The sequence below is a fragment of the Anoplopoma fimbria genome, chromosome 23, assembly GCF_027596085.1.
Source record: "Anoplopoma fimbria isolate UVic2021 breed Golden Eagle Sablefish chromosome 23, Afim_UVic_2022, whole genome shotgun sequence".
NCBI classification, from domain to species: Eukaryota; Metazoa; Chordata; class Actinopteri; order Perciformes; family Anoplopomatidae; genus Anoplopoma; species Anoplopoma fimbria.
Window position 1 is genome coordinate 5620908 of NC_072471.1, and position 14639 is coordinate 5635546.

The following is a 14639-nucleotide window of genomic DNA, read 5'->3' on the forward strand; positions in this document are numbered from 1 at the left end:
TGCCATGTCAGACCACTGAAGTCATGCGTCAGCTGCTCGCTGCACCCCGGGGTCCAGACAACGGTGGCACTACAGAGGCCTGTACAAGATCCAGAAAGTGATAAGACACAGACAGGGGTGCAGAGAGACGGTAAGATGGAAAAAAATAGATACATATCAGTAAAAATCAGGGATTGAAGAGGTATTCACATCCCTTACTCTAACGAAAGTAGTGATACTGCATTTTAAAAATACTCCCATTACGAGTCCTGCATTGAAAATGTCAAGTATTTACAGTATCAACAGTAGAACTCTTGGCCCCTATGAATGATATTCCATATTATTGATTATGCATTTCAACTAGCATTTAACTGTTGTAGCTGGTCGAGTTAAAACATGCGTCATATAAAATAAACGGATTGTTTCTGAATGTAACTAGCAACTATAGAGGTGTCAGATAAATGGAGTGAAGTAAAAAGTACAATATTTACCGCTGAATAGTTGTGGAGTAGAAGTATAAAGTAACATAAAACGGGAATCCCTTAGCAAAGTACCTCAAAATGACACTTTTGTACTGTAAGTGAGCAAATGTAATTTTCCACCACTGAGTATATGAAAAGTCAGTGTTTCTGAAACATTTAAGGTTTAGTGTGAAGTACTCAGTGTCTCTCTCTGTGGGTCATGTTATGTAGGATACACAGAGATGTCGAGTAATACCACAGACCTCTAAGTTAACACCTCGTCATCTCATGATTGAGCTTGACAGTGGGTTCAGACGGATTAACATAGACAACTGACAACTGAACATATATAACACTTTCAAAGAGCAGGTGAGGAGGTGAAATCCTTGAAGATCACACATACACAGCTGTAGCAGATGTTCACTTTTCCTTCTTTCCATCCCAAAGGTTCAAAATGAGTTCAATAGTTGAGATTAACGACCACATAAGGAGAACTATGGGGCGACACACTGAGCTTTCACCTATACCTATTTATGAAAGCGACGATGGTAAAAAAGAGCATTACAAGCCCCCCCTGCTACCAAGGCCTCCCTGTGTTTTACTCTTTGTGTGTATGTGTCTGTGTGGAGACAGAGGGGAGTCGGGTTGCAGCAGAAATAGAACTCCCACCTGCTGAGGATCACGGGAAAAAAAAAAAAATGATGACAGAACATTTGCTGTCCCCCCCCCCCCCGTCTTTCTCCTTTTTTTGGCCCTCATTGCTCACTGAGGCATTGTCTCTTCAGCTCCAGTTCCTCCTCTGGTATTAGTGTCAGGAACCAACGCCGCACAGTGTTTTACACTGTAGCACTTATTAAACAGGAAGGATGATTGCAAATGTCAAATCTGCAAGTGTAAAATTAATTTGGATGCTCATAGGCTTGTAGTGTAACAATTTATTATTACTTTTTATATAATACACCTATTATGAGATTTATTTCTTAGGGGTGTGCCTGCCTTTCTTAGGCATTATCTGCAGGTCATTTTTATTCAGAAATTAAAAAAAGAGAGCTTTGTGGTTTTTGTACATTTTTTCAATTTCATGATTTTATTTTCAATATACAAACTTATTATATGTGTATATGTGTATTGACAAAATTTAAAAATATATTTTGGCATATGAAAAATGAATAAAAGGGAGTAATACCTTATATGCATATTTATATAATCTATATTAAATATGTCTCTCTCTCTGTCTCTCTCTTTTCAAACGTATGAACATACACAAAACCTATTTGTTTTAGATATTGTTGATATCTATAATTATGTACATATTTTTAACATGTCATTTTAGGAAAAAGGTGACAATTGCAGATGTATCAGACACAAGGAATCACTTACCGTAACTTAAACTTGAACATGCTGTTCCTGCAGACACATCTTTGCATTCATTTTCACCCTGGTTTCTAATCTCTGAGAAGCCCTCACAGCTCACAAAGAGAAAAAGGCTCAGCGTAGACTCTGGACTCTTCTGAAGATGTCCTTGTTGCTAATGCCCTGTTTACCAAAAACGCCTTAGCACTTGCATCAGCTTTACTGCAGTGTAAGCCAGTGGAAAGAATAGAAACTTGATGCTACGGGGTAAAGTGATGCGTAAGAAGTGTCAAAGTTCAGGCCAAGATTAGCTCTGAAATCTTGATGAAGTCAGGCCAAGAATTTGTTGACAGCAGATGTAAACACAAAAACACACAGGACAAAGAGTCGACTGTCAGTCAACTGCAATGACTTGCTTTAGCATGTTAGCATGCTGATATTTGCTAATTAGCTAAAGCTGATGTGATTTTAATAGTTTTGCAGCTTTCAACCTTTTTACATTATTCATTTGGTGCTGTATCCGTAGCAAGTGCATTTTCATGCCGCATGATTTTGAAAGACCTGAGTTTGAAATATTCTCTCATGATGAATGTGTTCACCCTGTACACAGGAAGATTTTCTGTATTTTAAATTCTGTTTTGTTTTATCTTGGGATTTAGCTGTAAAAACAGGTATATTCACAGTGAACATATGGTGATTCCTAAGGAAATAAAAACCTATAAGTCAGGGGTTCTTGTTAATTATCATTCAAACTGCATGTAAGTGACTGTGGAACGGTAGATTAGTCAAATAAAAGGATGTCGTTGGAATCAGAGAGATGATCTTTGACACATTTATATGAATCATAAACATTTATTTAAATGTATGTCTGTTTATTTGTCACTGCCTGGACATTTGCAGAACATCAGCCACTGAAGCACAATACGACTCATAAACAGATAGAATGAAGAACTGTGACCGTTCACCATCTTCTTAATGAGACCTTTGAGACAAAAAATGATATATCTTTACCATAGCAGCTATTCAACCCTGCTATTCCACCTACTACTCATCCGCCCAACATAGAACAACCTGTCGTTATTTTGTGACACTATATAATTACACCAACAAGTATTTTCATCATAATAACTGTAATTATAAAAGATCAAATGTCACAGGAAGTAATTCCTGCTATTTAACCTTGACTACACTTGCCCCAAAGATAAATCAGAGTGGTAATGACAAGAGCTAACGGTCTCTGCATGGCTGCCTTACAGCTACACATATGTAGGGTCTGCACTTTATTAACCTTTGAACAGGATGACATGTTTGACTAAATACCCAGGAACAGTCAGAAAAAGAAAACAATTTAGATTGACTACATTGTTTCTTTAAATCTAATTTTGTCCGCGATAGAGCAGCCTGTGATGGGAGAGTTCCTCACCTATTCTTAGAATATGATTGTGTGATTTCGCTATGCATGAGGTCACACAAACACTTCTTACTTCTAAGTCATTAATGTAATTACTTATTTGACATGTTTGGTTTAAAGCAGGGTTTATACTATATTTGCTTTCTTGCCAAGCGTTGGGTGATATGATACTATTCTCAAGTACGAAGCTATAAAAGGGAGCCAGCTAGTTTATCTTAACATTAGCCTGAAAGACTAGAAACAGGGTTAAACAGCTCTGTCCAAATGTAACAAAACTCATCTCCAAACCCATCTAAAGCTCACTAATGTTCATGTTTTATCTTGATCGTTTAATCGGTACAAACAACAACAAAGAGCACAAATGACAGCTAGTTGCCTATAACAACTGGTCCTGCCCAAGAAATATTCCGACACTTAACCTCCTATAAAATATGAATTCGCATTTTTATATATATATTCATTAGCTGGCTTTTAAAAGGTGCTTTTAACCTTTAAACAGTGTCAGGTTATCTGTATCCCCTTGCTTCCAGTCTTTATGCTAAGCTAAGCTAAGCTAAGCTAAGCTAAGCTAACCAGCTTCTGGCTCCCGATTCATCATCCTGTTCATCAACTCTCAGCAGGAAAGGAATACGATTTCAAACATTCCCTTTACTCCCACATGTGAAAGAAACAGCCTGTCAATACTTATGAATACATTGAGTAAATCTATAAACAATACCGTTAAGGTAGTGCTCATGACTTATTATTACCCTCCCCTAGTGTTGTTGCAGTGTCAGGGGAGGTGATATTTCATGCTTGGTCTCATGCCAGCACATTCTTTGGACCAGACGTTATATCTGCTGTCCACACGGCTCACATAAAAAGCTGCCCATTGTCTCCAGCGGCCACTGTTTGACTCTCTTCATACTTCTCTTCTCTTTATAGACACCCATTCACAGGTAAAACTACCATTGCTTTATAGTGAATTTGAAGTCTTTAGGTCTTTCAGTGAATTCCTCACATTTTATGTGGGTTAAACTATAATTTTGTGAAACGATTTGTAATTTTCTTTGTTCTGGTTTACGTACATTAAAGTGTGACAGAGTTTATTTGGTAGAGCTGTTATTATAGAACGTTTTTTAAAAGTTTTACAGTGGAAAAGCCTTTATTTATCAAGTGTATTATCTAATTACAAATGAGAATATTTGATTTTCCAGATCTTCTACTTGTAACTACAGCTGTCACAGTTCTGTCTGTTTTGTCAGTTTGAGAGCTTTTTTAACAAATCTGTTGAGCTGCAGTCATACTGAGAAAAGAAAAAAAAAAAAAAAACACAGCTGAGATGATGCTGAATATAGTGGAGGGAATTGGTCCCACCATGTCCTTGCTTTAATCCTCTTGTCAAGGGTTTAGGACTGTTTGCTATGTGGCGCCTTGATGGATCAAATTACAGTTTGATTCACTGGGGCGACATTTCACCCCTAAACTGTACTGATATCTGTTTCTCTCATTTTTTTTTGTGATAATAGTCTAAAAGTGGTAAGAAAATATACGCACTATTCCTGAATGATACTGTCATAATTCATATTTATTTCATTGACTGCTCAATTTACTATTCAAATAGAAATGTTTATGTTCTTGTATAAACCTAATTCCATAAAGCATCATACTCATTTGTTCCTGTTTTGGTTTTCAGGATCCCAACAGACCCAAAGGGATGAATCCCAAAGGGGAAAAGGTTAGCAGGCTATATTCCACAGTGTTAATCCCTCATGCGTGGAGAGGGGACACGTTGTCCTGATGCACACGGCAAAAATCTGGCAGTGCTTATCTGGCCGGAGTTGTTATCAGCATCAATGAGAGCTTTCCCCTTGACCTCATCCTAATAATAAAGCATTATCTATTCACATGCCGCTGCAGTAAGTGGTGGCGAGTTTGACTTTCCATACACATGTTTTTACTGTTTATGGAGTTCATGGACTTGCCATGTATCACAACTGCTGGTGAGCTAACAGGAACATCTAGGAGTTATTCCAAAATAGAAATTCCTCAAGAAATACATTTTTTTCTACAGTTTATATATTACACTTCAAGATGTATTTGCATATTTGTCCATCCATGGTATATGTGCCTGATTAAAATGTATTTTTCCACAGCCGAAGTCGAAGATTTCGGCTTCCCGCAAGCTCTCCCTCAAGGTGAGTTATGATATACCCTTTTTGTTTCACCTACTCAACCTGGCAACTGCAGAAGTGGTCCTGGTTGGGAATCACTGCTATATTCCTCCAAGATATTGTGATACTGTACATATGTACAACCAAGACACCTTTTGACAAATAACGATTTACTATAGCATCTTAGAGTCTGTTCAGTACCTATACTTGACCAGAACATCTGTTTTGTCCTATCAGATGCTCCTCCTCACAAGAGCCTGTGAGGATTTGGAGAGGGAGAAGCAAGATAGGGAGGAGGAGAAAGTGCGCTATATAGGAGAAAAGTTGCCCCCTTTGCAACTTTCTGGGTTACCGCTGAATGAACTACAAGTGGGTCATAAATCATAAAAAAATTCAGCTTTTTCTAGAGCAGAAGATGTATGTCCATGTTTGAGCGATATGTTTAAAACCCTCCTCTTTCCCTCAGAAATTATGCCAGGAGCTTCATACAAAAATCGATGTTGTGGACGAGGAGCGATATGACTGCGAGTCGAAAGTGGGCAAACACAACAAAGATGTAAGTGAACACTCTCCTGAGTCAGTGCTTCAGTCTTAGCATATTCATATCTTTAACGAAAGCTTAGTTTGTTTTATATATTTTCTTCCATATTTTTTAGATCCATGAGCTGAAGTTGAAGATACAGGACCTTGGAGGCAAGTTCAAAAAGCCTGCCCTGAGGAAGGTGAGGGTGTCGGCAGATGAGATGATGAGAGCTCTCCTGGGCTCCAAACACAAGGGCTCGATGGACCTCAGAGCAAACCTCAAGTCCGTGAAGAAGGAGGACGGCAAAACGGACAAGGTACCGGTTTCCAGACTCCCAAATATTAAGCATGCAGGTTTTCCCAGTATGAGGGGAAAAAAACAACATCATATCTCAGGTAGATGATGTGATTTCATTTATTTTTTTTGTTTCTGTTGAACCCCAGGAGCTCACTTCTGAAGTGGGTGACTGGCGTAAGAACGTGGAGGCCATGTCAGGCATGGAGGGCCGCAAGAAGATGTTCGATACAGCCGGAGGAACACAGTGAGACACTATGTGGGGGGTCCTGCAAGTGACGAAGCTGGTTAAGTAAGAACAGGGAAAAGGAAAGTAGTCTAGACAAAAAGTATTGAATAGTTATAAGAAGGCTAAATGACTTGAGGTGTAGGAATCAACGGCTCGAATACATCAGCTGTGCCTTCATTTGCTAGATGGCCATTTTCTGTGCAATGACTCAAAGCACTTAAAGAAAAGTGTAGAATGAGTAGAGACCCATTGTTTTTTTATTACAAAAGTACATTATTCTTGTTTTGTTATGACATCTTTAGACAATTAAAATGGATTTGAATAACGTCTCAGTCTCTTATGTTCCAAATCCGTACTTGACTTTATCATGTTTCATTCTATTGGCACCTGTCGACGATGGAAAGCATCTTAACTCATGATGGATTAAAAAAGAAGACGATAAGTCAAGAGAGGGGTGTGCAACAGGTGTCACCTACCGAAATTCAACCTCATAATGTTTAAATAGATCTTGCAGACACAGCCATAAAAGAAGAAAAGGAATATTAAAAGTAAATCTCAAATTTAAATGACAACGCACACATAAAGATTAGGACGGTTACTTCGACAACATTGTTACACATTTTCACAAAGAAAAATGGTCTCCAATCTAATTACTGCCAAAACAGTGTTTCAACCATCGTCGGGATTATGTTTTGCTCATTTTTCAGGCTTTAATCATTTCAGAAAAAATGACAAACTACTGCTGCTTCAGTACTTCTTGATAAGTTATATTTTTAGACTAGTTTGATGATAGAAATAAACCCCAGGAGATGTGACTTGAATCTTAGACTCTGGAACTGATGCTGTCCTCCATAAATCCAAGCCTTGGAAAGCGAAACCCTCTGGCATTGTCGTCCCACACATTGCGTGCATGCATGTGCTTCTTCTGTCTGTGTGAGTCGACTGGCTGTCCTCACCCAGCCATTGTTATTTGAAGTATGACAGCAACACCAACAATAGCTTCAGTTGGTGGTATTGTATGCTTTTATGGGCTGGTTATGGACAGCTGATGCACATGTCTCACGAATGCCAAAAATCCCCTTACAAATGTATGATGATTGTGTGAAATCTAGATGGGTTAAAAGTCACATCCCTTTCCATGTGTCCAATCATCAACCTCCACTGTATGTGTGTATGTTTAGTCATGTTGAAAAGCTGATATATGACCTCTTACACTCAAGCTTAACTAGCTGATAATGAACAGCAACTCCATGCACACTCAGTATCTATAAATAGGCAATGATGAGAGTGACCTTCACGTACAACAAATGATCCAGATGTGCCATCCAGAGTTCTTTCTTGTCAACACCACATGGTGAATGTGAAATGGAAAAGGTCAGGATGCTGGAGTCTTCCCCGAAACGTCTTAAGATGACAGACACATTCAAGTGTGACTTGATCAAATCTCAAACCAAAGAGTCAGTCAGTCATGTGCTTATGGGGATGCATCACACTGTGCTTCATTCCCAGTGCCACTTGGTGGCAGTCCACAATCAGAGGAATACAGTACATCTCCTGCTATAATTAATAAAACGTTAGCTGAAACAACTGTGTTGAGCTAAAGGAATTCATTAAATGGAGAGAACAATTCAAAAGGATTATTCATTTGTATATTTTGTTTTTGTAGAAAACATTAAAAGGTGCAAAATTCAGAGTATTAATATAGCAGCAAACATTTGTAGAGACATTGTGTTGTAATGGCGTCCCTGTTATCCAAGCTTTTCTGTGTTTTATTTACGTAGCAGGTGCATGTTAGTCCCAGTGAGTATATGCTCAACTGGCTAGCGTTTTTCACGGCACTCTGCACTCATACGACCTCTGATAACACCGTCCCAACCTATGGCCCACCACCCGGTTCCCCCTCAGGTTAACACTGTTAGCTCTGTTAGCACTGTTGCGTTGTTTGCACTGTTAGCACCGTTAGCTTCTAGCCGCTGTTGCCATGTTGAGAACCGTGTGGAGTAAATCCCTCAATCTTAGATATGCTCTGAATTTCTTATTTAGCACCTTTAAGGAACTATGTCACACTTGATATGAAGAACAATGGCGGTGGAAATACCTGAATTCTATGAATAGAAAATGTTTTATGGAAGAAAGTTGAGTCAATTACCACCTGCTGGAGAGCAAAACACCTGGAAGTTGCTACTTCTACTCCGATCCATGATTTCGGGCTATATAAATAAAATTCACTCGACTAAACTTCTCAAAACTCCTTCCCTCTATTCCTTCATGTTTAAAAACTGTGACTCTGCTGTCTTAGAGAAGACAAGAAACCATCATTTCCACAAGTTGTAAGATGGAAGAAGTGGAGCCTGACAATAAATAATTACCACTGTGGCTGTAAGCAGCGCCAGTTCATTTCACTCATGGAATAACCCAAAGGAAAAGAAAAATGAGAGTCTTTAGTCTGCGAAGAAAACACTGAAGCAGATTACAATGTTTGGAGCGTGTTCGTGTGTGTTTGCGTGGCTTGATGAGAAGGTGTGATTGATGTCATTAATCTTCAGTATACAACACGAGCAGTGTATTTATTGCTGCAGGGACTAAGGGGGTTGCCAATATTGGAATATATTTGACAGTAACAGAGGGTGGGCTGAGTGATTAGACGGGCTGTCCTCAGACTGGAAGCTCCAGGCTCAGTTAGTGCAGCAGCTAATGTTGTTGTCACGTATCTTGTCAAAATGTCCTTCAGCGAGATAGGATGGCCAGAGTCAGAATATGTCTAAGTGATGCTGAGCCAATATCACAAACATGGTACACAAGAATGTAACATTCCTTTTTGTATGCACTACTGCAGTGAAATTGTTTGCAATTGTGAAACTAAACCTGCGATAGACAAATCATTTTCTTGCAAAAGAAATTCTCCCATTATTAATATCCTGTCACGGTTCAGGTACTGCAAAAACTCAAGCAGAGCAGGTTGAATTAAAGGCACTTTAACAGGCCTGTCAACATCTTGGAGGCAGGTCAGAATCTGACAAACAACTAAGAAGAGATAAGCAGGCCGGTAACAGAAAAGCAGCAGATTTAAAAAAAACTCCAGCAGCTACTTTTAAGAGTTAAAGAGAGAGGTTAAAGTAGATAGACACATGACTGGAGCACTGTGACAGGTAAGCAACATGGATGCTGTGGGCACAGGGAGTGGGGAGGAATATGTAAACTTGGGCTAATGAGGGAATGAGGAACAGGTGTGCATCCAGGTGGATAGTCAGGTGACTGGATTGGTAAAGGCCTGCCAAAACAATATGGATGGAATTCACATGATTCACATTATATATTTGCACAGTGTAACACATTTCTCCTTATATCTGCTGTCTATCAACAGTTCTTAATAATAATCCTTTCTTATGTTTTGTTAAGAGTTTAACAAAAAGCCATTTCAGTCTTTGATATTAAGCTCCTTTCCATGAGTAAATAGCCTTTTTCGTTTTTGTAGTTTGAGGAGAAGGTGTGTCATAAAAGGGTTTTGAGTCTCTACACCTCCTGGCACAGGAAAAAACACTTCAAACACATTGTTTTTCAAGAAGACAAGGGGAAAGATTTATTAATTTACTTTTCCACTTTCACATGCCTCTGTTGGTTTGAGGCAGCAATCTGCCGACCTTCCTCTAACAATCCCTGTATTCTGTGACCTCTGGGCTTATGTCGCACTAACTAGCTACTGTATGTATTTACAGCTTTCTGTGGCGATGCGACAAATAAGCAGCTTGAGGCAAATGCTGTTTCTTTTCTAAATGTTAGTCTATATTTGGAGGTAATGACACAGAAAAGGAGCTTTAAAAGAAGCATTAAACTGGTGGATTCAAGGGTTTAAACTGAAAGATACACACACACACACACACACACACACACACACACACACACACACACACACACACACACAGACACACACCCGCAAACACATTTATGCAATATGCTCCCCGCAGTCAAAAGGTGTTAATTGGGTTCAGAGCGAGAGGTGAATCTCTTTTCAACCTCAATGAAACATTCACAAGCAGCAGATGGAAATGACTGGAAACAAAGTGATGAAGGCACACATTTGTTGTTCATTGCTAATCCATTTGACCCAACTAAAAGGTTGAGGATTAACTTTGCCTCACTTGAACTGAATCTACAAGTCGCCTAATGATCCAGACTCATTTAATTTATTTATATTTCTGTATCAATGATTCTATATTAGCCAGTATATGCAGGGAGAAAAGACAGCAAACTGAGCCAAGTTAATTCATTTTCTACATAATAGTGGCAATATAATGTTAACCCAATTGAGATATTTCTCTTAAATGATTTTTTGGCCACGGGAACAAGCTGTAAACACAATGTTGACATGCAATCTCTTTGTTAAGTTGATATGGCTAACATGTTAACAAATCATTAAAAGTTCTACCCAATCTTTTTGTGGGTCCGTAGTTGGATCGGCCTAACATCAAACCCGAGACGACATCCCCATCCTGAGTCTCCTTCTCCCCTGAGCCACCTACATTACCCAGACTAACCTGATCACATGACCTCCACCCACATCCTCTCCTTCACTACCATTACTCATTTACATTATTCAATTATTCCTCTTATATTAAAACCACTTAACTATCATTATTGTGGCGTGGTCCTTGCCAGTGAAGTATTATTGTTGTATTAACCTAACCAATCATTTCACAACCATGTGCCATTGTGCAATTCTGCAAAACTGATACGAGGCTGATATGAAACGAATTTATGAAACATGTTTTTTGTTCAGAAACGTTCACATTTAACGTAGTTTGCAGAGACGTACAATGCCAACATGTTTTCTGGAGACTGTTTTTCTTGTTTTTATTAACTTGAATGAGGTCAAAGACTTAATGTGTTGTAAGAGGTGACACGTTAAGTGGAACAGTGTGAGAAGCTCTTTGAGAATTTTCTGTGTTTATGTGTCCTTTTTCTAAAAAGAGGTTTCAGGGCTGTTTCATCAGCTTCAGTGGTGGTTCACAGCAGGTCAGGCCTCAACCCGCCCACCTGTGACAGGCTTTGTTCCCCTTCTATCCATCTCCCTGAACTATGCTCGAGGGAATCTACTAATTATACAGGAAAGGGAGTCAACATGGGAGTGAACTGCAGCTCTCAAGTATTACTTTAGACTTGTTTATAGGTGTATATATTTTTAAAAGCCGTCAAACGAAATGATTCTTTAGTGTGTTAAACAGTGTACCACACACAATGAATTCATCTTAAACACTTACTACTCACCCAATCTAAGAAAGTGATTATATTCTGGAATAAGACCCATAAGAACACTTTATCTCTTCATTTTTCATCATGGGAAAAGTTCAATGCCCTGCCAAAGTGTGTCTTAATCCCAGCACGGCACCATCCACACATATCCATCCATCACCTCTAATGGTGTAAATTAATCTACAGTTGGTGCCCGTGGCCTCACTCCCTTCTCATTATTGATCTCCTCTGAGCCAATAGGGAGACAGAGGGGGCTGATGGGTATTAGTTTTGAACACTAACGCTGACCTGGGGTTAACAAGATGCAGCTATTAATTCCTTTTGCTGTAATCAGGTGGAAACTTTCAAATGGGGGGAGTAGAAATTAGACCTTATGTTCAACTTTACAAGAGTACAGCTTTTATTTGTTTTAGTTTGATTTAATCAACCCTTCGCTAAGCTTTCCCCCCTCCTTGGTTACTGTTGCCAGGCTTGTCAAGCTTTCGCACCCAGCATGTCAATATGGCGTTTTTAACAATATCAGTGAGAGATAACCCAAAGGAAATAAAATCTGATATCTGGAATAACTGTTCTGAAATATCAGAAAGACAGAGACATAAAGTAATACAACATCATTTTCCTCCTGAGTATTTTCAATGAAGAAGCCATTAAAATTGAGGGAAAACGCTCAACAGTCCTAATGCAAGTGTACGACAACACACAACTTGTCAACGAAGGTGAAAGTCAAACATTTACAGGAACAACAATGTTCCTTATGTTTAATTATGACTCCCTTTACATTATTTATTTTAAATTTTCCTGCTTTTCCATTTGTGGATAGAAGGTTTGCACATTTTTAAATCTTGGCGTTGTCATTTGACACTGTAATAAAAAAAAACTAAGGAAAACGTCAGCTGATCCTACGTGGCCTCCGGTCTCCTTGGAACAAATTCGTGGACAGCCTGACTCAGTGTATTATTTATAGCGATGTTCAAATTAACCACCCTGGAAGATTTTGGGGAAAGAGTAACAATGGAGGTTCATGTTTTCACAAACAGCTACTTTATATAAGCCATTGTCCAAATCTTCAAGAGGTCTTTGTTGTGTAGACTAAATGTTGACTAAACTGAATTCACACAATTTTAAGGATCATCTTTAAGTGCAGCCTGTTTTTCATAACCCACATCCCACTTAAACCGCTTCTGTGCTCGTCTGCTTCTCTCTTATCTCCATCTCCCCCTTGGTGTAGAGATACTAGGAAAAATCAATGAAGAATAATGAGTTTTACCTGAACGCACCTCAGCAGTGTACCTCATGAAATGTGTGTGCAGTATTTTAAACATTCAGTGTGGGCTTCTCTTCCTTTTATTGGATTAAATATCTGAATTAAAGATAGAAATCTTTAAAATTTGGCCACTGATCAAAGGTTATTTGATGAGTTGGATGTGAGAATGGCTTGGCAAAATAGCATGCCAACATATAAATGTAAAACTGCTATTTCCAGGTAGCATCACAGAGCAGCTTGACTCTCAGTCAAGTTCATATTAAAAGATGACCTTCAAATCATGTTTTTTTTTATTTTATAAAACAGCTGCACACTGTGTAAATAGTAAACAGTCCTTGTTGCCACTTGGATGAACCATTTAAAGTGCAGATGCTCCTGGTGTCAGTGACATCTAAACTGGCAGCACTGCAGAGTGTCACTAATGAAGTGTAGCGTTTCAAGTAATTAATCTCTACCTGACATTAACTGCTTAATCGTGTCGTCTGCTTTTATCTCTTCTCTCTTAATGGCATAAAGGCTCCAAAGTCCTTGGAAAACTCCTGTCTCCTTTCCATCAGATTTGTTAACTTTCCACTCCTCTTTTTATTTCATGAACTAGCTTGACTTCTTTGGCATCATTTGTGAGCGAAAGATGCCAGTGACAGCTTCATTTTGATGAATCTTTCCTTTTTCATTTGTATTTTTTTCTGGAACTTTTCATGCCGAAAAGGGAAAGCGATGACACATAAAACATCAATATCCACTGAGTCATTTTAGGGCATAAAATCTCTGGTATTCTGAGTCAAGTCGGGTGCATGCAACAAGCCATTTATCAATATTAATAAGAAGCGCTGCCCCAAAAAGAAGCTTAAAAATGGAGTAGTTTTCTTTTATTGCAAAATCGGAAAGATAGGGAAAAAGCGAGAATTCACTTTAAATGCTGGAGGGATAGAAGGAATGACAGTCTTCACTTTTTGAATATGAATGCAGGTGCTGAGTGCTATGGCTATTCCTTGCTTGTTACACTCTTTTGTTTGGATTCACAACAGTGTACTCAGTCTGTGTGTGTGTGTGTGTGTGTGTGTGTGTGTGTGTGTGTGTGTGTGTGTGTGTGTGTGTGTGTGTGTGTGTGTGTGTGTGTGTGTGTGTGTGTGTGTGTGTGTGTGTGTGTGTGTGTGTGTGTGTGTGTTAGATTCTGCATCAAGCACCGCTAAATAATGAGAAGGAATACAGCTGGTCTACTTTCAACTTAGCAACAAACCCGAGACAAAACAGGACTCTGGGGAGAAAGCCTATATGGATATAACACAGTTTTGATAAGAAAAGTTCCGGAGGAGGATCTGAAGACGGGGCAAAACTTTAACGCCAGCCAACTTTCAAACTATCAAAAATATTTTTCAGGAGTGAGGAATAGGATTATCAGTGATCTCATCTAAGGTTGTACAGCTTTTAAATATGATAAAATGAAAATATTTGACCAGAGGTTTGTCCGATTTTTTCGAGTTCTAGAGATGACAATATTCTGTTTGTCGATCGACCACTTTGGTCCAGACTAACATATCTTAACAAATATTGGATGGATTGGGATGACAATTTCTACAGACATTAATGGTGCCTGCAGGATACATTGTAATAACCTTGGTGATTTTCTGACTTTGCTGTGTCACGAGGAGGTTGATATTTTGGGTTTTAGTAAATTATCTGTATATCATTTTGGCGATCCGCTGACTTTTCCTCATTGTC

General features: G+C 38.8%; 1 protein-coding gene across 1 annotated transcript; it reads left to right on the forward strand.

Annotated features, from left to right (window-relative positions):
* Positions 1 to 4098: 4098 nt before the first annotated feature.
* Positions 4099 to 6723, forward strand: LOC129112335 (troponin I, slow skeletal muscle-like). Its single transcript, XM_054624388.1, has 7 exons — positions 4099 to 4142; positions 4880 to 4921; positions 5340 to 5381; positions 5595 to 5726; positions 5824 to 5913; positions 6014 to 6196; positions 6324 to 6723. The coding sequence occupies exons 2-7, from the start codon at positions 4901 to 4903 to the stop codon at positions 6423 to 6425; spliced, it is 570 nt and encodes a 189-aa protein (XP_054480363.1). The 5' UTR covers positions 4099 to 4142; positions 4880 to 4900; the 3' UTR covers positions 6426 to 6723.
* The last annotated feature ends 7916 nt before the right edge of the window (positions 6724 to 14639 follow it).